The following is a 22,196-nucleotide window of genomic DNA, read 5'->3' on the forward strand; positions in this document are numbered from 1 at the left end:
AGGCTGAGGCAGGTGGATCACTGGAGGTCAGGAGTTTGCAACCAGCCTGGCCAACATGGTGAAACCCCATCTCTGCTAAAAATACAAAAAATTAGCTGGGCGTGGTGGCGAGTGCCTGCAGTCCCAGTGAGGCAGGAGAATCGCTTGAACCCGGGAGGTGGAGGATGCAGTGAGCCGAGATCATGCCACTGAACTCCAGCATGGGCCACAGAGTGAAACTCTGTCCAAAAACCAAAATAAAATGAATCAAAATTATATATATAATTATAACAATTATTATATATATTTTATATGTATATTTAAATTGTTGTTTTTTTTTTCTCACTAGAACTTAATTTCTCTCCTGTCCTCAGAAACTTAAGCACCCTCAGAGGTCAGAAGGGTAAATACAGATAAAGGAAAAGAGGGAGTGGTGTGGTCTATGGTCAAACTGGAGAAGATGCCCAGCCTCATCGCATTCATATTTAATAACATAAAAATGTATATGCTGACTAAATCCACCCATCTCAGGGATTAATTCAGCTGGGTTTTATGTCTGTGACTGGAGCTGTAAACTCATTAAGGGCAAGAAAAGTACTGTGCACACTGCAAATGTGTGAGTACATGCTGTGTTCCTGTTCTTAATTATTCTAGGTATCAAGAAAGACCACCGAAGAAGGCCAGCCTCTAACCGTCTATGTGTCTTAATCTGATGACTCTCTTCCTCCTGGCAAAAAACGAAAACACCCAGCAGCACCAGGCACAGAGAACCACCAGCCATCGCTCTGCGGAATGTCAGTGGCACCTGAGAAAAGCTCACTGAAAGAGAGCTCCCGTGCTTCCTTTGGTGGCCACCTTCACCACCCTTTCCTTTTGGCATGTGATAGAGGGAATACTTCAGTGCCCATCCCCCATTCCTCATCAGTTGAGGGAAAACGAAACCAGACAGAACATCTGACCCGGGAAGGGCAGGTGTTGGACGGGCAAGCTCCCAAGTCCTCCTAGCAGCGGTGCTCAACCTTGGATGCCCCTTAGAAACACCTGGGGAGCCTTTTCAACATGCTGTCAGCCCAGGCCACGCACATCAGACTCTAGGACCAGGGCCCAGAGCTGTGTGGTTTTCAAAAAGCACCCAGCTGATTTTTATGTGTGGTCAAGGTTGACAACCACTGCTCTAATATAATAAAATGCATATGCATGGCTCATAATTGTCATATAAAAGTTAAAATTTCTAACAAAAGGTTAACATATTTAGGACTGCTGTATAGCAGCCTGGGGGGGAAAACAGGAAATTTTATAAAGGGAATAAAATGTTGCATTTGCATTTCGATAATGAAATGAAAACAAGTTTCAGCTCAACTCTTGGTAATGATTTATTTCCTAAGCTGGGTGCCAGATACATAGATGTTCATTGTATTATTTTTAAATGGTGTTTGAAATATTTCATAATACATTCTTTAACTTGAAAAGATTTCTAAGTGTTAAATGTATACATTCTTATGCTTCATAATACCTGTGCATTTTTAAAAGTGAAATTACTTATAATTCTACCCTGATACCACTTCTTCATTCTCTTGCTAAATAATTACTGTCATAGATGTCAAACTTTGATTTACATACCTCTCTCTTAGTTACATTTCGTATAATGTGCACATTAAAAAAAAACAAGAACATATTGTAAATATTGTTCTGTAATCTGTTTTTTAATTTAACAATATATTATGAATATCTTTTAAAATAAGTAGTTATTTAAGCAGGAAACTTATGTAATTTATTCTAAAAGTATTGTTGGGCAAAGATAATGAATGATTAAAATTTTAATAACAATTGCCCAATCACTTTCCTGGAAGAATGTGTCAGTTCTCAGCCAATAGCGTGTTTTCTCGATTATTATCAATCAACTTAATGTTTGCCCATTTGAGAGACAGAAAATGATATGTGGTTTTCATTTACATTTCTCTCATCCATGATGGTGAATAGTGAGAGAGAGAGAGAGCGTGTGTGCGCATGTGTGTGTGTAGGTGAGTGTTTGTCTGAATTGTCTCTTCCCATCTTTCTATCAGGGTTGTATAAAATTTTGCAATTAGAAAAATAATAAATGTTGAGTGTTTTTGTTATTTACAGAAACTGATATATCCTCCAAATATAATGAATAATTTATATTGCAAAAATCAATGAAAATATCAATTTAATTATTTTTTTTTCTGGTCTCCAAGGAATCCAAGACAGGGGAAAAGGTAAATAAAGAGTTAAATTTGGTCAAGTCCATTTTTATAAGATTTAGATTGAAAATTAAGAAGAAAGTTCAAGTGGAAAATTTGTTTAATTCTTCTTTCCTATTTTATTATCTGGAAAACTTCCTCAAGATAACACAACTCAGGCATTGGGCCCAAATATGAGAGACAAACAAATGAGTAGTTTGAATAATATTGGAAAGCAAAGAAAGTAAGGGCAAGTCTAACAGATAGAACCCACCAGGGAACTTGACAATTATTATATGAGCACATAGTAAAAATTCTCTTGGAAATAGAAGCTTCTTTCCAAAATAGACAGTGGAAAAGAAAATTGTTTTTCTCCAAAATTCCCACTTATTTATTTTAAAATGTTCCAGAATCAGCCGCACAGATGGCTCCGTGAATACTTTAGTGCTAGACATGATCTATGGTTGAAATGAGATGCAAAATCTATATAAATCAAGGTTACTGGGTAAACATTTGTTTCTTTGTAAATGTGGCTTTTGTCAAGGGGAACATACTCATATTCATCCTTGCCAGCTTTCCTATTTACCCCCTCTGGAGACACCCAGACAGAAACATGACTAAATGAGCATTCACAACAATGCATTTGGTTGACATTTTCATTACCAGTTAAGTAAGCCAGTTAAGAGGCAACCTGTGAGGCCAGGTCCAGTCACTTTGGGATGTCGTTAGGTTATATGAGTAGGGCATAAGACAGATGCACAAAGCCAGAGGGCTGGGGTGGGCAGGCAGCTTGCTCTGAGGGACGGAGAGGAGGAAGTTTCTCTCCAAGGTGCCAGATCAGACCAACTCTCTGCACCCTTCAGAGTCTATGGACCAAGTTCTAAGAAGCAAAACCACTGCCGGTGGGAAATGATACCTGGGATACCCATCTACTCTAGTTATTTCTTGGTCTAGGAAAGAAGGTCTTTTCTCCAGGGCATAAAGACAACGCTTCCAAGGCCAAAGCTGCCACTTTCTTCATTTATTTTCCTTAGTAAGGCAACTGATGTGGAAAATGATTTTCAAAATTATCTTGTTTGTATCCCCGGGGCGCAAAAAAGGGCAAACTGCAGCTTGGCGGCAAGCTGCTATAGAAAATGAAGGAAAGATCGAAGAGGTGGCCTCCTGATGATACGTGAAAAGCTCCCATTTCCTGTGGGATACTGGACTTCAGTCAGAAACATTAACATCGTCAATCAAGTGACACTCTTTGAAACAGGGAAGAGACTTACAAATCGGCTGGAGTTGTTGTTCCGGACAGTCTTGGCGTTCCCGAAGGCCTCAAGCAGTGGGTTGGACTGCAGGATGATGTCCTTCACGTGCTGTCCCAGCAAACAGACCGGAGGTTAGGAAGGTGTGAACACCTACCACACAGGGTACGCCAAACTTTCTCTAAGGACCTGGTTTCTGAACGCATTAAGGTGAGGGGCCCCACATCCATGTGGCACTGGTGGGGTTTCTGGAGGATTTATTCTTTCACCATGACAGACCCCAACCTGTTTGTGTATTTGGGTCTTCCAATTCCCACGGCTTGATGCAGGGTCCCCAGGAGCCAGGGCGCCACTGTGAATCAGGAACTATTCATACAAACGTTCTCAGCTTGGGTTTCCAAATTGATTGCTGCAACTTCACCGAAAGTGAAGTGGTACATGAAGGGGTGTCTCCTTGCTGTTCTGGCCAGGGTCTTTCTTCTCACTACCCCTTCCCAACTACTCTACCAACCCATCTCAGCGTACCTCCACCTGCTTCACCACAAGTTATCTTAAGGAAAATTAATCCACTTCTCCTCCCCAAACAAGGTTATGGAAATACAGCCTGGTGTTTCTCAAAGTTTAATATTCATGAATCACCTGGGGATCTTGTCAAAATGCAGATATGGACTTAGTAGGTTGGGGTAGGCCCAAGAATCTGCATTTGTAGCCAGCTCCCTGGTGTTGCTGGTTTTGCCAGCATTGATACACACTTTGAGCAGCAAGGGTCAACAGTGGATTGTGTGGAACAAGTCCTGGCCTAGGGAGGAAGGATTTGTTTTTCAAACATCCCAGTTCTATGCAGAAGCGTGCAAAACACACCATAGACATGAGACAGCTCAATAGATAGAATTTGATGTTGGAGAAGTCTTTCAACAAGTGAGTCATTCCTTGTACTTGTAATTATTCACATGCGATGGTTAAACATGTTCCAGAAATAACAAGTCTTCTGGCTTGTGCTCTTTAGCTACTGACTAATTCCAAGCCAAGGGCTCTGTATCATTGTCCTCATAGGAAAACAGGAAGAGAAAAATCAACATTAACTGTCTGCAGTCTGGCTACTAGGTCGTAGGGGTGTAGCAAAGAGGAGTAAATTAATGAACTACTAATTGACTATGTAACAGCCAAAGTGTTACAAATGGTGTAACAGGCACCCTCCTGAACATTCAGAAGAGAAACTGCCATGAGAAATGAGAACTGGGCTTCCATTGTGACTAGGGAATCATCCTTAGCCATGGCCCCAAGGGCAATTTTGGGTGGTCCTTTCATGGGTCAGTTTCAAAGCTTAGAAACATACTTCCAACCTGCCTACTCTTTTAAAAACTCGTGGATTTATATAAACTCTGCTTTTCTTTGTAAAATCTATTTTGAGTTTGTGGCTCTTCATTAACTCTTTCTATCTTTTTTTTTTTTGCTGGCCAGACATGCAAATACCATTTAACAACACTCAGCTTCTCTCAGGAAGAGAACAAAAGACAGAATCTTCTTCTATCTTTTGCCTTTTTAAATTACAGACTTTAAAAATGAGAATCTTTATGCATCCATTCATCTATCCATCCATCCGTCCGTCCGTCCATATGTATTGATCAACAATCAGTGATGTGCAACAGAATTTTGTGGTATGTGGCGGGCATATTAGGGAAAAGAGAAAGAGCAAACTGAGGTAAAAGAGCAGCCCATCGGCTGGGCGCGGTGGCTCACGCCTGTAGTCCCAGCACTTTGGGAAGCCAAGGCAGGCGGATCATGAGGTCAAGAGATCAAGACCATCCTGGCCAACATGGTGAAACCCCATCTCTACTAAAAATACAAAAATTAGCTGGGCATAGTGGCGCACGTCTGTAGTCCCAGCTACTCGGGAGGCTGAGGCAGGAGAATCGCTTGAACCCAGAAGACAGAGGTTGCAGTGAGCTGAGATTGCACCACTGCACTCCAGCCTGGCGACAGAGCGAGACTCTGTCTTTAAAAAAAAAAAAAAAAAGGCAGCAAAACAGCATCCTGGATTCTTCTCTCCATGTCAACCCTCTCAGGATCCAGTACAATCACAGGAATAGAGAAAAGCAAGTGGACTGAACCACATGAACCTAGGTTCTAGAGCTGCCCTTACTGTCTAATATGGAAGCCATAAGCTACCCCAACTGAGGTGTAACTGTAGAATACACACTGTATTTCAAAGACTTAGTACCAAAAAAAAAATAAAACATCTCATTAATTTTGTTATATTGATTATATACTAAAATCATTTTTTTACATATTGGGTTAAATAATACTGTTTTAAAAAGTAATTTCCTTTTTCTCTTTTTACTTCTTTTAACGTGGCTACTAGAAAATTTAGAATTACACATATGGCTTGCTTCATCTTTCTACTGGACAGAGCTGCTCTCCATCTTCCTTTCATTCAGAGAAAGAGGCCACTTTAAGAACCCTTCACTCTGCAACCTTAGTTTGCCCTTTCTCTTTTCCCTGATATGCTCACCACATGCCACAAAATTCTGTTGGACATCACTGATCACTGATGAATAGATACGGATGGATGGGAAGGATGGATGGACGGATGGATGGATGGGTGCATGGATGAATGGATGCATGGATGGATGGATGGATGGATGGATACATAAATATTCTCAGTTTTAAAGTCTGTAATTAAAGAAAGGAAGAGATAGAGAAGATTCTGTCTGTTGTTCTCTCCCTGAGAGAAGCTGTTGTTAAATGGTATAGGCACGTCTGGCCAGCAACCAAAAGATAGAAAGAGTTGATCCACAAACTCAAAGGAGGAATGTTTGGCTCTACCTTAAGCTTTCTGATCTACCAGTATATGATAGAACACTATTTAATTAATAGAAAGGGGCCAGACATGGTGGCTCATGCCTGTAATCCCAGCTCTTTGGGAGGCCCAGGTGGGTGGATCGCTTCAGCTCAGGAGTTTGAGATCAGCCTGGGCAATGTGGTGAGACCCTGTCCCTACCAAAAACACAAAAAAAATTAGCCAGGCACGGTGGCACACACCTGTGGTTCCAGCTACTTGCGAGGTTGAGGTGGAAGGATTGCATAAGCTCAGGAGCAGGAGGCTGCAGTGAGTTGAGATCACGCCACTGCACTTCAGCCTGGGTGACAGAGTGAGACCCCATCTCAAAAAAAAAAAAAAAAAAAAAAAGGAACCACAATAAAGAGAATTTTATGTGTCTTTTGAAAGTCTACAGCTGACCATGGCAATAACATTAAATAATTCTGATTTAAAAAACTAATCTTTGGAAGGAATTCTGTCACCAGCGGTGCATACTGGTGATGAGCGCCAAGCTTGGGCTGCCCCTTATGGACCTTAGCTCGCCATCACCCTCATCCATGGCTCTGGGGAGCAGGATTTACTCATTCCTGCCAATGCTGATTTTAATTTTCACCTCTTGAGTACCCTCATTCTCTGGATCTTTTCTCTTTCCCAACACTCCTTTACACTCTTTAATCTCTGTTTTTTCCTTCTCTTAAACCCTTTCTCTGTCTATGTCCTTTAAAATTTTTATAAGTTTCTTGAATTGGCAAGTGGTTCACATAGTTCAAACCATGCAAGTTTCTAAAGGGTATACAGGAAGGGTAGGCCCTTCTCCCAACCTCCCAGCTCCCCTCCCTCAAGACAACCATTGTTGACAGTTTCTTGTGTATACTTCAAGGGATATGCGATACATATCCAAACAAATATAAATGTACACTCTCTTTTGATCCCTCAAATGGCAGTATATATTACAAACAATGTTCTGAACCTTGTCTTTTGTAATTAATGATACATCTTGGAGACCATTCTCTATCAGTACAATCAGTACATGAAGCCTCATTTTTATTGCTGTATAATATTCTATAACAAACCACAAATTATTTCACCAGTTGCCTAGTGACGAACACTTAAGTTGTTTCCAGTCTTTTGCATTACCAAAATTGCCAGAAATAACTTTATACATGTATTATTTTGTATACATTTCAGCATATCTAAAGAATAAATTCTTTTCAGCAGAACTGCTGAGTCGAATGGCATATATGTGTAAGTTTAACAGATTTTGCTGAAATGTTCTTTACTGAAATGTACTAGTTCATCTCCTACCAGCAATGTATGAGAACAACTGTGTCCCTACTTCCTACCAATCAAGTGTTTAAAACATGGTAAGATTTTGGCCAATCTGATAGGCAAAAAATAGTTTTCTAATGCAGTTTTAATTTGCATTTTTCTTTTTATCATGATGGTGAACATACTTTCATGTTTTGTGAGTAATTTATATTTCCTTTTCTATGAGTTGTCTTTCATGTCCTTTGTTTATTTTCCTTTTGGGCTGCTGATCTTTTTATTGATTTGTAGGAGTTCATTATATATTAGGCACATCTACCTCAAAATATGCTATTCCTTAATCCCAGCACTTTGCGAGGCCGAGGCAGGCAGATCACCTGAGGTCAGGAGTTCAAGACCAGACTGGCCAACACAGTGAAACCCCATCTCTACTAAAAATACAAAAATTAGCTGGGCATGGTATTAGCTGGGCATGGTGGGGCACACCTGTAATCCCAGCTACTCAAGAGGCTGAGGCAGGGGAATCGCTTGAACCCGGGAGGCAGAGGTTGTGGTGAGCCGAGATTGCACCACTGCACTACTCCAGCCTGGGCAACAGAGCAAGACTCTGTCTCAAAAAAAAAAAAAAAAAAAAAAACACACACACACACACAAACAATACACACGATACACACAAAAAATACACACACACACAAACACACACACATATGCTATTCCTTTCCACTCCAGATTTCAAGTTTCACAGTTATAGAAGAACCAGTGTCTTTTCTGTGGAAGAAAAATTCTTTTCTAACAGCAAATAGAGCCTCTTACATTTCCCATAACATAAGGTATCATAATGGGCCACTGCCCACTCACCTGGACTTTGGTCCCTCCTCCAGACACTCTGGAGATGTAGCTCATGATATATTTGGCAGCCACTGTTTTTCCAGCACCACTTTCACCACTAAAGAAAGACAGACAAAGTGCCCAACTGAGAAGTGGATTGCGACCAGCTCCCTTCCTTGTCTCCCCCATCACACAAAACAAACAAACAAAAAAACAAAAAGAAAACAGGCAGAAAAGAATTTTTTTTTTTTTTTTTGAGTACAACACCAGTAGAGAAAGGCAAGTTACAGCAGGATTAGGTTGCCCATGTGAGCCGGATTAACATGGTGTGGATAATTAACCACTGTGCGCACCACTGACCATTAAGCATTTTACATGCCCAATAATGGGGGATATGATTAGGAAAATTATGGAGTATCACAAGGGTGGAATTCTACATAAATTACAACTGACATGAAGACTGTAAACACAGGAAACAAGCAAATGAAATCATGTTAAGTGAAATAAGTCATTCAAGTTATATACAAAACATGATTACAACTTTTTTTTTCTTAAAAAAAAGACTGGAACTACCACAAAATATTAACAAAGGCTTTGGTCAAAGACAGAGACTAGAGGAACTTGTTTTAATTCATTAGTTTTCAAACATTTTATAATGCATATGCTATTTTTGTAATTTAAAAAAAGAAAAGAAAAGTGGGCACTCTGAGGTTTCAAACCATGTGGCTTGAACTGATGCAAGCTTCCTTATTTTAGAAGTTCTAAAATTAAACTTTGAAGCAATATTAATCACATCCTGAGTAACAAAGGCCACCTTCCGCTGGGTAGCCTTCCTGCATGGGGAGAGCCTTTTGTTAATAATATATAGTCTGCTCTTCAAAATCCCCCTGAATTGATAATGACCTCAATTCAAAACATGCTTAAGTCAGTCAGATTTTTCATCTTTCTATTGGTACCCTTTGTGTTACCAGGATAGAATTAAAGAACCCCATGTCATATAAAATGATGGTGGGAATTAGTATGAAAAATTCAGACTGCTACAAGTTCGTAGGACAATACTTTTGTTCGCGCTTTGCGATAAAAAATTTTAGGGTGCAGAGCAAATGTTCTTCTATGAATATCCAGCCCAAATTAATTGTTATCGATTGCTGAGTTACTCAAGGAAAGAGAAAACATTTGCTTAGGGAACAACCAAGCAAGGTGACACTCCCATTCCCAAAAGGAAACTGAAATTTGAAATAATTTTACATTTCAAAACAAAACAAAAGAAACAAACGAACAGAGAATTGAGCTGGCCATATAGCAAAACTCAGAACATCGCTGAATTTCCTTGAACTAATAATATGGTTTTAAAGAAATTATGGGGAGGCGGGAACCATCCTCTGTTCAGAGCTCATGACCTTCAAAAGTCTGAACCCATCTATGCAAGTCACTCACCATCCTAGTGCTATGCTCCTGGGTTCCTGGTCACATGAATAAGAAAACCAAACTGAAATTTCGTAAGCTACAGTAGCAAGTAGAAAACCAGCAAGCCTGGGACGAGGTGTCACACTCTTCCAGAGGACATGCTTACTCACAGGCAGTAAGTAGGTCGGGCAAATTCAACTCCATGGGGAAATTATCTTTTCAAATGGTTGACATACTCAGATGATGTATTTACTAGATCCAGGGTCAACACATGCACTCTCTCATTTGAATTACATGTTTTGGCAACAATGAAACTCCATTTTATAAGTTATAAACAATGTAAACATTCAAGAATATTGGAAAGTCCAAGATTACAATGGCACAACCACCCAATATAATACTGCACAGTCATTTGAAGTACTTACAAAGACTACGTAGCAACATAAAGATAAGTTAAGTGGTAATATGAATAGCCTAAGTTAAGTGGTAATATGAATAGAAGATACTATATTTATAACAAGTTTACAACTATGTGACAATAATGTATGGGCAAAAACAAATTGACAAGGAAAAAGAAATATTCCTGACTTGTTAGGAGGCTGGTATAGGAATGGTTTTTTGTGTTTTTTTGAAATGGAGTCTCACTTTGTCGCCCAGGCTGGAGTGCAGTGGCACAATCTCGGCTCACTGCGATCTCTACCTCCTAGGTTCAAATGATTCTCCTGCCTCGGCCTCCCAAATATCTGGGATTACAGGTGTGCACCACCACGCCTAGCTAATTTTCTAATTTTTGGTAGAGACGGGGTTTTACCATGTTAGCCAGGCTGGTCCCAAACTCCTGACCCCAGGTGATCCGCCTGCCTTGGCCTCCCAAAGTGCTGGGATTACAGGTGTGAGCCACGACACCTGGCTCTTTTTTCTTTTGATGTGCTTTCTCATAATTTTCGATTTTTTTAAGATTTTTATGCCGGGTACAGTGGCTCATGCCTGTAATCCCAGCACTTTGGGAGGCCAAGGTGGACAGATCACCTGAGGTCAGGAGTTCGAGACCAGCCTGGCCAACATGGTGAATCCCCGTCTCTACTAAAAATACAAAAATTAGCTGGGCGTGGTGGCAGGTACCTGCTACTCAGGAGGCTGAGGCAGAAGAACCTCTTGAACCTGGAAGGCAGAGGTTGCAGTGAGCCGAGATTGCGCCACTGCACTCCATCCTGGGCAACAAGAATGAAACTCTGTCTCAAAAAAAAAAAAAAAAAAAAAAAAAAAAAAATATATATATATATATATATATATTTTAGATTTTTTGAAATTTGTGTATTTCAGATTTTTTAAAACAGCTTTTCTAGAGAAAAGGGAGGGATAACATCTCACAATAATCACCACTGATCAATTTCATTACATTATTATTATTCAACTTCCTATCCTTAAGTTTACACTGTCACATTTAAACTTCATTAGAACAAGCTGGGAAAGAGAGAGAGAGAGAGAGACAGCAAGTGTGAGCAAACCCTATTAGAATTATAAAATAATATATATAAAGGAGAATTTATTAAATTTAAAAAAGAATTATAAAAGGACAGTAATCCTAGTAATCCCCCCAATGTGTCTTTGGTTAATACTGTATTCAGACATGAAATTTTTGTCTCTTTTGTTGGAAACAAAAGAAAGTAATAATAATGGAAAGTAGCTCTTTTAATATATTAAAATAAGGATACTAGTTCCAAAAATAGGATATCTACATTCTCAGCAACTGTCATCTTTTCCAGGAGACTTAAAATAATTAGTTCTCACTAAACATTGATCGGAATTTTTATTACTTGGTTTCAATTTACAGACACTTAAGAAGAATTTTTATTGATCAGAGGCTGGTGATTTGGTCAAAATATAGTACAATAATGGAATGTTACAGAATGACTTGAAACTTACAGTATATACAACCATAATTATGCTGGCCTGTTTGGGATGAGAAAATATTGTTTCTTCTCCAGGACTAAAACCCAAGTTAAAAGAAAGTGAAGGTCTTAGACAAAATAATATATCCCAAATTATTTACTTCGTATCTCACAGCAGTTATTGTAGAGCAATTTGCTTTGTTTACGCTTCCAGTCAACCCATCCTAATTTAATTGACTTATAAAATGGACACACACATACAAATACTCTAGAAATTAGGAAAATATCCCGGTGGTTCCCAAATCTGGCAGCCTATCAGAATCGTCAGAGTACTTTTTAATTGCCCATGTCTGGGCCCGTCTTCTGACCTGTTGGATCCCAGTCTCTAGGGACACAGTCTAGGAATAGGAATTTCTAACAAAATCCCTAGTTCTTGTATAGCCAGCTGGGAACAAGCCAAGCAATTTTAAATCAAAGTCATAACAGACTTTATAGGAAATATTAATTCAAATAGGAAGTATTGTAGAGTGTGTGTCTGTGTGTGGGGGTCTGTGTACTAACTATAGAAATGGAAACATACAGTAAAATATCAACAAAATGGAAAGAATGTTCTGGGGGAAAACAGCCATTTACAATGGTATAATTCAAGGACCATAACTCTTTTTCTGAGAAAGGTTATTCCTCACTTAAAAGTCAATAGTATTTTCTATTCACTTAAACTTATTCAGCAAATGTAAAAATATTTCAGTTCTTTTTTATTTTGATTTTTTGAGATATTCCATAAAATAAGTAGGATCAGCTGTTACCACTGTTGGATGACTCACCAATGCACTCCCATCCCCCATTTCTGATCTAAAAATCTCTCGCCTGGCTCTGTACCACAGTAACTGGTGTTCCCTTGTAACTGGCTGAATCAATGTAATTGAAATATCACTTTTCCAACTTTTTGTTTGTGGTTTAAAAAGGACAAACACTTAAAACAAAAATAATATCTCCTTTTTTTCATGCAACACACATTGTCTAACACCCTCCTCTGCCCCAGTGTGTTAAGCCAAAGGCCAGAATGAGATGTGGCTCCTGTCAGAGAAGAGCTCACTCACTGTCTCACAGAGAAGTCCAGTATACAAAGGCTATTAATAACACAGTGGAGATGTGGGTATGGTTTTAGGGATTTGGGAGTGGCAGCTATCCCTGATCAGAAGATTCCTAAACGAAGTCACAACTAGTTACATCTCAACAAGGACAATCAAATTAGCCAGGTGTGTTGCATGTGTGTATGTGTACTTGTGTGTACACATGTTAGGGGCTGGGATGAAGCCTGAGCCATACATAAGAGGCAAAAATTCTGTGGGGTACATATGAAGGGACTCATGGGTAGTTAAACAAGACTTGAGGAGACCGTGGCTCACACCTGTAATCTCAACCATTTGGGAGGCCAAGGGAGTTGGAGAACCAGCCTTAGCAAACAGCAAGATCTCGTTTCTTAAAAAGAACAAAAACAAAACCCCCAAACACAAAAGAAATAACAATAATAATAATAAAACAAATAAAAATAAAAACAATTGGCCAGGTGCAGTGGCTCACGCCTATAATCCCAGCACTTTGGGAGGCCAAGGCGGGTGGAACACCTTAAGTCAGGAGTTCAAGAGCAGCCTGGCCGACATGGTAAAACCCCGTCTCTACCATAAATACAAAAAAATTAGCCAGGTGTGGTGGCATGTGCCTGTAGTCCCAGCTGCTCAAGAGATCCGAGCAGGAGAATCACTTGAACCTAGGGGGCAGAGGTTGCAGTGAGCTGAGACTGCACCACTGCACTCCAGCCTGGGTGACAGAGCAAGACTCCATCTCAAAAATAAATAGATAAATAAATAAAAATAAAAATAAAAATTTTTAAATAAAAACAATTAAAAATAATTAGCTGGGTGTGGCAGTGTGCTCCTGTGGTCCTAGTTACTTTGGAGGCTGAGGAGGGAGGATCGTTTTGAGTCCAGGAGGTTGAGGCTGCAGTGAGCTATTGTTGAGCTACTACACTCCAGCCTGGGTAACAAAGTGAGATCCTGTCTCTAAAAAATAAAATAAAATAAAATAAACAAGTAAATAAATAATAGGCCTTGACTGTGATGTGGCAAGCTGGGAGGGGTAGGGAGTGGAGCTAGAAGGCAGTGCAGAGATCCAAGACAGTGACCTTGGGTTCAGGTTTGGGGATGCACCAAGGGTTCTGGCCTGTGCCATTTCGTGCTACATTTTATATAGACTCTAGACTTCCATTTTCTCAAGGCAGCATACCGATGAACTTGTCTTTACCTATATAGAACAACTGATATATTATTTACTTAGTTATTCAAAATTGACACACTTTTTGTTGGTCTCTGAATACTATTCTTCAATAAAAGGAATCAGGGCTGCTTTGGGAAATGACCAATGCCAGGGCTGGAGCGGGGAAAATTCAAACTGGGTGTGGAACATATAACTGTGCCAAAAGGTAAGGAAATGTACAGTGACTGGTGTGGACGTGTCAAGCATATAAGAGCCAGCTGGAAGGCGTTCCCACTGGCCAAATCAAAATAAGTAATGATAATAAGGGATTACGATCCTTTGAATAAAATAGGAAGCCATAATTCCATAGTGCCATAAGAAAGTAAATGAGTCAATCAGTAAACAGGAGAGAAAGGAAAGCTCTTCCTCACAGTGGAATACCAACTAATAAGTGTGGAAGCAATGATAGAAACAGATATATCACCATTTGGCAGCCATCACACAGGTGACCAGGAGTCATTAATGGATGCTAAGGCTGGTAGGTGGAGGTTTGGATGTGGAGAAGGATGTTGTCATAATCTGAGAATATATCCCCACAAAATACACATCCTAAAAGAAAATACAGTTAATTTAATGAGAAGAAACCAAGCAGATGCCTACGGAACCAGGTGATCAAGAGCCCTGCATTGTTTCTATGGTAGTCCAGCCTAGAATGCATGACCTGAGCCTGGTCACGAGGAAATGGGTAGACTCAGCCTGAAGTCATCCCACAAAATTTAATGCCTGAACTCTTTAAAGCTGTAAAGGGCAAAAAACATGGCAAACACAGAGAACAAGATAGAAAAGTCAGAGAGGCACACAGAGAAGCAGGAAGATGCATATGGCTTCATGGGGGCCAACAGAGTCGGGATCAACTGTGTCAATGTGTCAGGAAGATAAACAAGACAATGGAAATTCCCACTGGACTTATTTAATTAGACCCTGCTTTTTTTTTTTTTCAAATATAGAGAGATATAGTACTGAACACAATTCTTATTTCAAAAGGTATAACCCAAGGATTAAAAATATAGGGATAGTTTTTTAAAAACCAATTTTTGTAATTCTAGAGTTATAAAAGATGAACACAGTTGTTCATCTATTAAAATATAGTCCAGATGATGAGAAATAACATCAATTCCAAAGGAGGCTTGAAAGGAACACACTGAAATATTGTGGCTATGATAATTGTAGGTAGGATGTGTTCATTGTGTGTATCATGCATGTCAGAGACTGTTGTAAGTGCTTTACATGTGTCAATCACTTGGTCTGCATAAGAGCCCTGTGAGGTAGGTGCTTTTACAATCTCCATTATTTGAAGTGAGAAAAGGTAAGCAACTTGCTGAAGGACACTTAGCTAGTGAGTGGCAGAGCTAGAAAAGGAGGTGAGAGAAGCTGTGTCAGGGGCCAGCGCTCTACTGATCAGAGGAAGGCAAACCTTTAAGATCCTCATATGGGTTGACTAGTCAATAAAAATCAACAAGGTTTCCCAAAGGAACCCCATGAACAGCACAGTTCATAGTATTAGCAAACTTTTAGCTACTCCTGAGTCTTTACTGATACACACCCATTTAAGCAAGCCTTCTGCCAACAACATTTATTATCTCACACAGAGTTGGAACTAACAAATAATAAATAGCCTACATCACTGTGATCACAAGACAAAATAATTCTGCGAGAATGAGAAACCACATCAAAGAAGGTCCTGGACAGTCTTCTCCAATGGCTCAATTCACAGACTCCCCTTCCTGGCAGCCCTACTAGATCTGGAACAGAAACAAGTCGGAGGTGAAGCACATCTGGGAGGTTCCAGGGCCATGGAGAGGGGTCGTCCATCGGACTTCTGAATTACGCTAAAAAACTAATTCTCAAATACATGCCATGGCTAATGGTATAAAAGATAAAAACAAACAGCCATGCTGAAACCACTGGGTAAATAAGACAAATTCATTCCTTAACAGATTGAGGAAAGTGTGAGTAAGACCAACAGCTGTTATTTCTTCCCAACCCCAGACAAATATCTAGTTAATTGGTGTTGCCAAGCAAACAAAATTTTCACCTAGTCTGCCAAGAACATGGATGGCCCCATGGCAAGGCTCATCTTGGCCCAGCCCGATGCAGTCAGAGGAACCCAATGTTGAGTATGAAGACCAAGTTTGAGTCCCAGCCCAGCTACTTTCCAGCTCTGAAATTCCTTTAATTGTTACTAGCAGATCTTTTACATTACTCTTTAAGAGTTAAAAAATGTTTTCCATGTATATTTCCTCATTACACTTTCTTTATATTCCTTTAAGGTATGAATTCCCATTTTATGGATGAAGTAACTGAGGTTTGCAGGGGTAACACGCCTTAGACAGAGAGAATAGAGTCTACCCTATGACTCACCCCAGGTCTTTCCACTGCACCTCATGACTAAAAGTGGTAATGGATTATTAACCAGTTAACCTAACACCTGCTGGCTCAAAGCAGCAGAGAAAAGTATAAAGACTGCTGTACCGGAGGCAGGCAGCTCTGGCTGGGAGCACAACTTTGTCACATTTCAAATGCAAGATTTTAACAGTTTCATTACCTCTTTGAGACTCAGTTTCTTGAACTGCAAAAGTGGGGGATAGCAATACCTAGTTTGCTAGGCTGACGTAAAGATGAAAAATGATATAATTAAAAGGATGCAAAGCAAGTACTCGAAAAAGAGTTGCTGTTATGATTATGGGTAATATATTAATTAGGCAGCCCTCCTGAATAGCACTCCTTGGCTGATGATAAAGGAATTTTAGCAACCAGACTAGAATGTAAGATTTGCACAAAGCTTGGGGAACAGGGTCAATCTAGGGCCTTGCTCTTCAGATTTACAGCCAGCGGCAGCCCCATGCAACCCCATCATAGTCAGAGGTATGGGCTGACAGGGCCTCCCAAAGCCAGGCCAGGGGGATGGCGAGGTCAAAGGCTGGTGCTGCTGGGATAAACAAGAAATTAGGTGGACCCACAGCAACTCAGGAGAGCCCTGAAAAGAGTCCCCATGCTAATAATAAAAGGTTCCTGAAATACATCAAAGGCAGGAAGATAGCTTGAGAATCCAGAGACATCTGATGGTGCCACGGCAAAGAGCACAGGAGACCCACGAGCCAAATACACGAGACACTGGGAATTTTTCCCTTTTATCTTTACTACTGCAAAAATTATATATTTCAAATCTAAAATATATGTTGAAGCACACGGGTCAGAAATCTTAGCTCCAGTGATGACTACTATCTCCTTTTCCTATATGAAAATTCTCTTAATCAGTCAGCAAATCCCACTGATGTACCTTCAAAATATCTCTCATGTCTTTATTTATTCTTTAAAAAAGTATTTATTTAGCTCCTACACAGGATGCACCTGACAAAGACTTTGCAAACTGGTATTGGATATATTTAGGACAGATGGTCTACTCACCAGAAAACAACTGCGTCAGGATATTTCAAATAAAAAAAGTAGAAACAGCACCAAATGGGATGCTTTCCAACTGACATCATATTTTTTAAACAGCCTAAGGTGCAAGAGCTGATTTAGGCCAAAAGTGATAAGAATTCACTTTTGATGGCAGCAATAAAACTGCCACGTAAATGTTCTCCAAGGCCCGATGATTCTCCATGGGTCAGTTGGCAAGGGCTTCAGAAATGCCTCTGGCCACACTGCTGAGATCTTGTCTGGTGATGCAGAGACGGTGGAGATCATGAACAAAGCTTGCCAGTTCTTCCTTTACCACATCATGATCATTTTGTTAAACAGATTTGCAGAGATGTCTCTCACATCCAAAGGTATCACATATGTGGTTCTAATGCACAAATCCAAATTCTGGATTTTGGAGAACAGATTAATGAGCTAAGCAGATATGGGTGGCTCATTTACTGGGCTCACAGGTACCTACCAAGCCTTCAGGTGCTATCATTCTTTTTTTAATTTTTAAATTTTTTATTTATTTTTATTTTTTGAGATGGAGTCTTGCTCTGTCGTCCAGGCCGGAGTGCAGTGGTGCCATCTTGGCTCACTGCAACCTCTGCCTCCTGGGTTCAAGTGATTCTCTTGCCTCAGCTTTCCGAGGAGATGGGATTACAGGCGCCTGCCACCATGCCCAGCTAATTTTTGTATTTTTAGTAGAGATGGGGTTTCACTCTGCTGGCCAGGCTGGTCTCGAACTCCTGACCTCAGGTGATCCGCCCTCCTGCTGGGATTATAGGTGTGAGCCACCGCGCCCAGCCCATCATTCTTAATGATGCTAATGTAGCTATTGCTGTTGCATTTTTCTGTTGGCACTGCCCAGAGTCTACCTTCACTTGCCCATTCCTTTATTTCTTTACAGGCTTATTGAAAGTCATACATCGGCTTCCTCCTTGACTTTCTAACTAAGGTCAGGCCCTCACTGCTGCACTAGATTTCCATACTCCCTCAACATCCCATCTCTTTTCTACCAATAACCTTATCTTTTTGAACCAGGCATCGGTGCTATCATGTCTCTGCTCAGAGGCCTGCTATAATATAGAAGCACGAAAAGAAGGGGAAGACTGAGCTCTGGCCCCCAGACATATCCACTGGATAACAAGTCACGTAAAATACAGAAACTGCCCAGGTATGGCCATTTGGTATATAAATGCATCTTTACCCCTTGGTAAGAAAGCAAAGCTAATGTGTCAATAAGGTCATGTTCTTCTATTAACTCAGTCTGTGTGTCATTTATCCTCCAGTTGATGACAAGCCCAATCATCATCCTCCTGGGTATGCAGAGAGCATCATGGCCAACAATGACAAAAGGATAGTTTTAAAAAGCACCTGAGTCCAGCCTGGGCAACATAAGGAGACCCCGTCTCTACAAAAAATTAAAAAATTAGCCAGGCATGATGGTGCACATCTGTGGTCCCAGCTACTCGGGAGGCTGAGGTGGGAGGATCGCATGAGCCTGAGAGGTGGAGGTTGCAGTGTGTTGAAATTGTGCCACTGCATTCCAGCCTAGGTGACAGAGTGAGACTCTGTTGCAAAACAAAAATAAAAAAGCACCTATATTTGGGGGGACAGAGTGGGGGACTTTAATCCTAGGAGCTCAAGTCCAGGGGTAACTAACCTGGCGAACCTGTCCTGACCTCTGTCCCATGGTATATGGTAGCTAATACATCTCCATTAAAATATGGGAAATTTGAGACCTAGAGAGACATCACTGCTAATAGGTATAAAGAAAGTGCATAAGGTTTGAAGTCAAACAGGGCTAAATTCAAATAGAGGCTCTGCCATCTACTAGTTTTGGATCTTGGAATTCTCTTAAGCCTCATTTTTTAGATGCAGCTTCAAAAAACAATGCCAACAGAGTGGTAAGAATTAAAAGAGACAACCTATACGAAAGCAACCAGCAGAGGGCAGGCACTCAGGAAGTCTATCTTGCGGGGCCTGATGGTGCCAATAGCAAGAGGTGACCTGAAATCAGGATTTCAAGAGCCTTAGCCCTGGCTTTTAAGCAGAGTGAGCTGGGGGAGCTTGAAAAAAGATATTAATGCTCCAAAGCCACCACAAATCAGTTGAAACAGAATCTCTGGAGGTGGAGCCTACATATCTGTAGAGCCACTGAACTAGTACGGCAATTCAGGAATCAGAAATACTTATCCCTAGAAAGTTAAATTGGTGAACCTAGGCCAGGCATGGCAGCTCACGCCTATAATCAGAGCACTTTGGGAGGCTGAGGCAGGCAGATCACTTGAGGTCAGGGGTTCAAGACCAGCCTGGCCAACAGGGTGAAACCCCGTCTGTACTAAAAAATACAAACAAAAAATTAGCCAGGTGTCATGGCACACCCCTGTAACCCCAGCTACTCAGAAGGCTGAGGCAAGAGAATCACTTGAACCCAGGAAGCAGAGGTTGTGGTGAGCCAAGAGTGTGCCACTGCACTTCAGCCTGGGTGACAGAGTGAGACCCCGTCTCAAAAAAAAAAAAAAAAAAAAAAGATAAATTAGTGAACACAAGGCATGGTAGATAAAATTAGCATCTATAGGCCGGGTGCGGTGGCTCACGACTGTAATCCTAGCATTTTGGGCGGACAAGGCAGGCAGATCACTTGAGGTCTGGAGCTCAAAACCAGCCTGGCCAACATGGTGAAATCCCGTCTCTACTAAAAATACAAAAAAAATTAGCCAGGCAAGGTGGTGGGCACCTGTAGTACCAGCTACTTGGGAGGCTGAGGCAGGAGAATTGCTTGAACCCGGGGGACGGAGGTTGCAGCGAGCCAAGATCACACCATTGCACTCCAGCCTGAGCAACAGGGTGAGACTCCATCGCAAAAAAAAAAAAAAAAAAAAGCATCTATAGAAGCCACTCTCCTTGATTTGTCTGCCAGTGGGCTGAGGAGGAAGGCATAGGAAATATCCAAGGTCAACCCCAGGTGTTTATTCCTTACCAGAAGTTATCCTAATAGATGTCAGGGCTTGGCAGGAGAGAGTGTAGGTTAATGAAAGGGGGTTGACTTACAGCAGAGTCAGGACAGGAAAATAAACAGCAGACATGGGGAGTTTTCTCCAAGTAAAAAGACTGTTCTGCAGACTAGAGCAACACCCTTAGTTCACGTGTTCACATCTCCAGATAGAGGTGAGTGCTGTGAGCTGATTTAGCAAATACAATCATCCCTTCGCTCAGAATTCAGCCCTCTATCCAGCCTCTTCGTGGTAATCTAGCTCCCTTCATGGACTGTATTCCAGGGCACATAATCAGCTGTCCACAGGCAGAATTCTCCCTATGAAATAATGAATTGGGGTCTGATTCACACTTCCTTGTGAGTTTGCTTGGCAAGTCAGTCTACTCAAGGCTGCTCAACTCCAGCTGTTTTGACAAATCAAGTTTGTAGAGGGACCTAGGCTTCCACGGAGTCCTGTGCTTGAGAAAGCAGGACATCTCCTTCCTTGATTTATTTCTTTCAAAATCCAATTTGTGGCCAGGCGCGGTGGCTCACGCCTGTAATCTCAGCACTTTGGGAGGCTGAGGTGGGTGGATCACGAGGTCAAGAGATCAAGACCATCCTGGCCAACATGGTGAAACCCAGTCTCTACTAAAAATACAAAAAAAAATTAGCTGGGTGTGGTGGCATGCACCTGTAGTTCCAGCTACTAAGGAGGCTGAGGCAGGAAAATCGCTTGAACCTGGGAGGCGGAGGTTGCAGTGAGCTGAGATCACGCCATTGCACTCCAGCCTGGTGACAGAGTGAGACTCTGTCTCAAAAAAAAAAAAAAAAAAAGTCCGATTTGTTACACTCATTTCTAGTCTTGAAATGGTTAGGTGCCAGTCCATCCTGTCATTGTATCCACTGCGTTAGAAAAGATGAGTAAGACTGAGAGGAAACTAGAAACTCCGCCTTTATGGGCTGCATTATGCCATCTAAAGTGTCATTTAGACAAAGTCACACCAGGGAAACTGAGAGGTGGAAGTCTAAAACAACACCATAGAAATTAGGTCATCATTCATTTTTTATTTCCTAATTAAATGACACTAAAGATTCCTAGTCTTTCCAGCCATGCCAGAATCCCTTAGCATGAGGAGCAGGCTTCTCTTCCAGCCTTCAGGAAAATGGTTTTTTTGTTTGTTTTCTGCTCACAAACGCATTTTAAAAGGCACCATTCAACTCGGCCCCTAACAGATGGAGCACCTGCCCCATTCAGTGTCAGGGGCTACAGACTTGGCCTTTCCACCCAGAACAGGATTTCCCTGCCTTTTCTCCTCTCCAACATTATTTGGAAGGAAGAGTTCCAAAACCAGGATGACCTCAGAGGTCATCTGGTCATTCAGTTCCTTCACAGGTGAAAAAGCCAAGGCCCAGACAGGTGTGAGGTGTGCTGCCCAGGGTCAGGTGAGCATGAACCACGGCACGCCAGAGGTTTCCAATTTGCTTTCTCAAAGCAGACAAACCACAGCCCTGGTGCAGAAGACAATTAACTCAAGGGCTCAGGCTTTTGCCCTCGGTGACTGGGTGGTGATGTCTATGCCCCTGGAATGTCCTACCTAAGAGGAGTGCTTTTCCTTGCTTGGGGGCTTTGACCATAGGAGAGTCTGACAATGTGATTTATGTCGGGGGCTTTGGGACATACCATCGCAATTCTGGCCTCCAACTGGAAACTAACGGCATTTGCACAAGCCTTCGAGAGCAGCTGGAAACTGAAGGCAGGCCAGGCAGGCGGTGCGTGATCGAGCCCAAACACCAGAGGCTCAGGTGATGTTCTCTGGTTGGCAATACTGTGAGTATTGTCACACCTCA

The 22,196-nt window shown here is 41.3% G+C and overlaps 1 protein-coding gene across 1 annotated transcript in view; it reads right to left on the reverse strand.

Annotated features, from left to right (window-relative positions):
- MYO1E (myosin IE) overlaps nucleotides 1-22,196 on the reverse strand; it is a 233,980-nt gene that overhangs the window by 95,371 nt on the left and 116,413 nt on the right. Inside the window, exons 5-6 of the mRNA XM_024232358.3 lie at nucleotides 8,376-8,463; nucleotides 3,452-3,541 (exon numbers count right to left, since the gene is read on the reverse strand). Coding sequence (XP_024088126.1) covers nucleotides 3,452-3,541; nucleotides 8,376-8,463 — 178 coding nt within the window. The remainder of the gene's footprint in view (nucleotides 1-3,451; nucleotides 3,542-8,375; nucleotides 8,464-22,196) is intronic.

This window comes from Pongo abelii, chromosome 16, assembly GCF_028885655.2.
Source record: "Pongo abelii isolate AG06213 chromosome 16, NHGRI_mPonAbe1-v2.0_pri, whole genome shotgun sequence".
NCBI lineage: Eukaryota > Metazoa > Chordata > Mammalia > Primates > Hominidae > Pongo > Pongo abelii.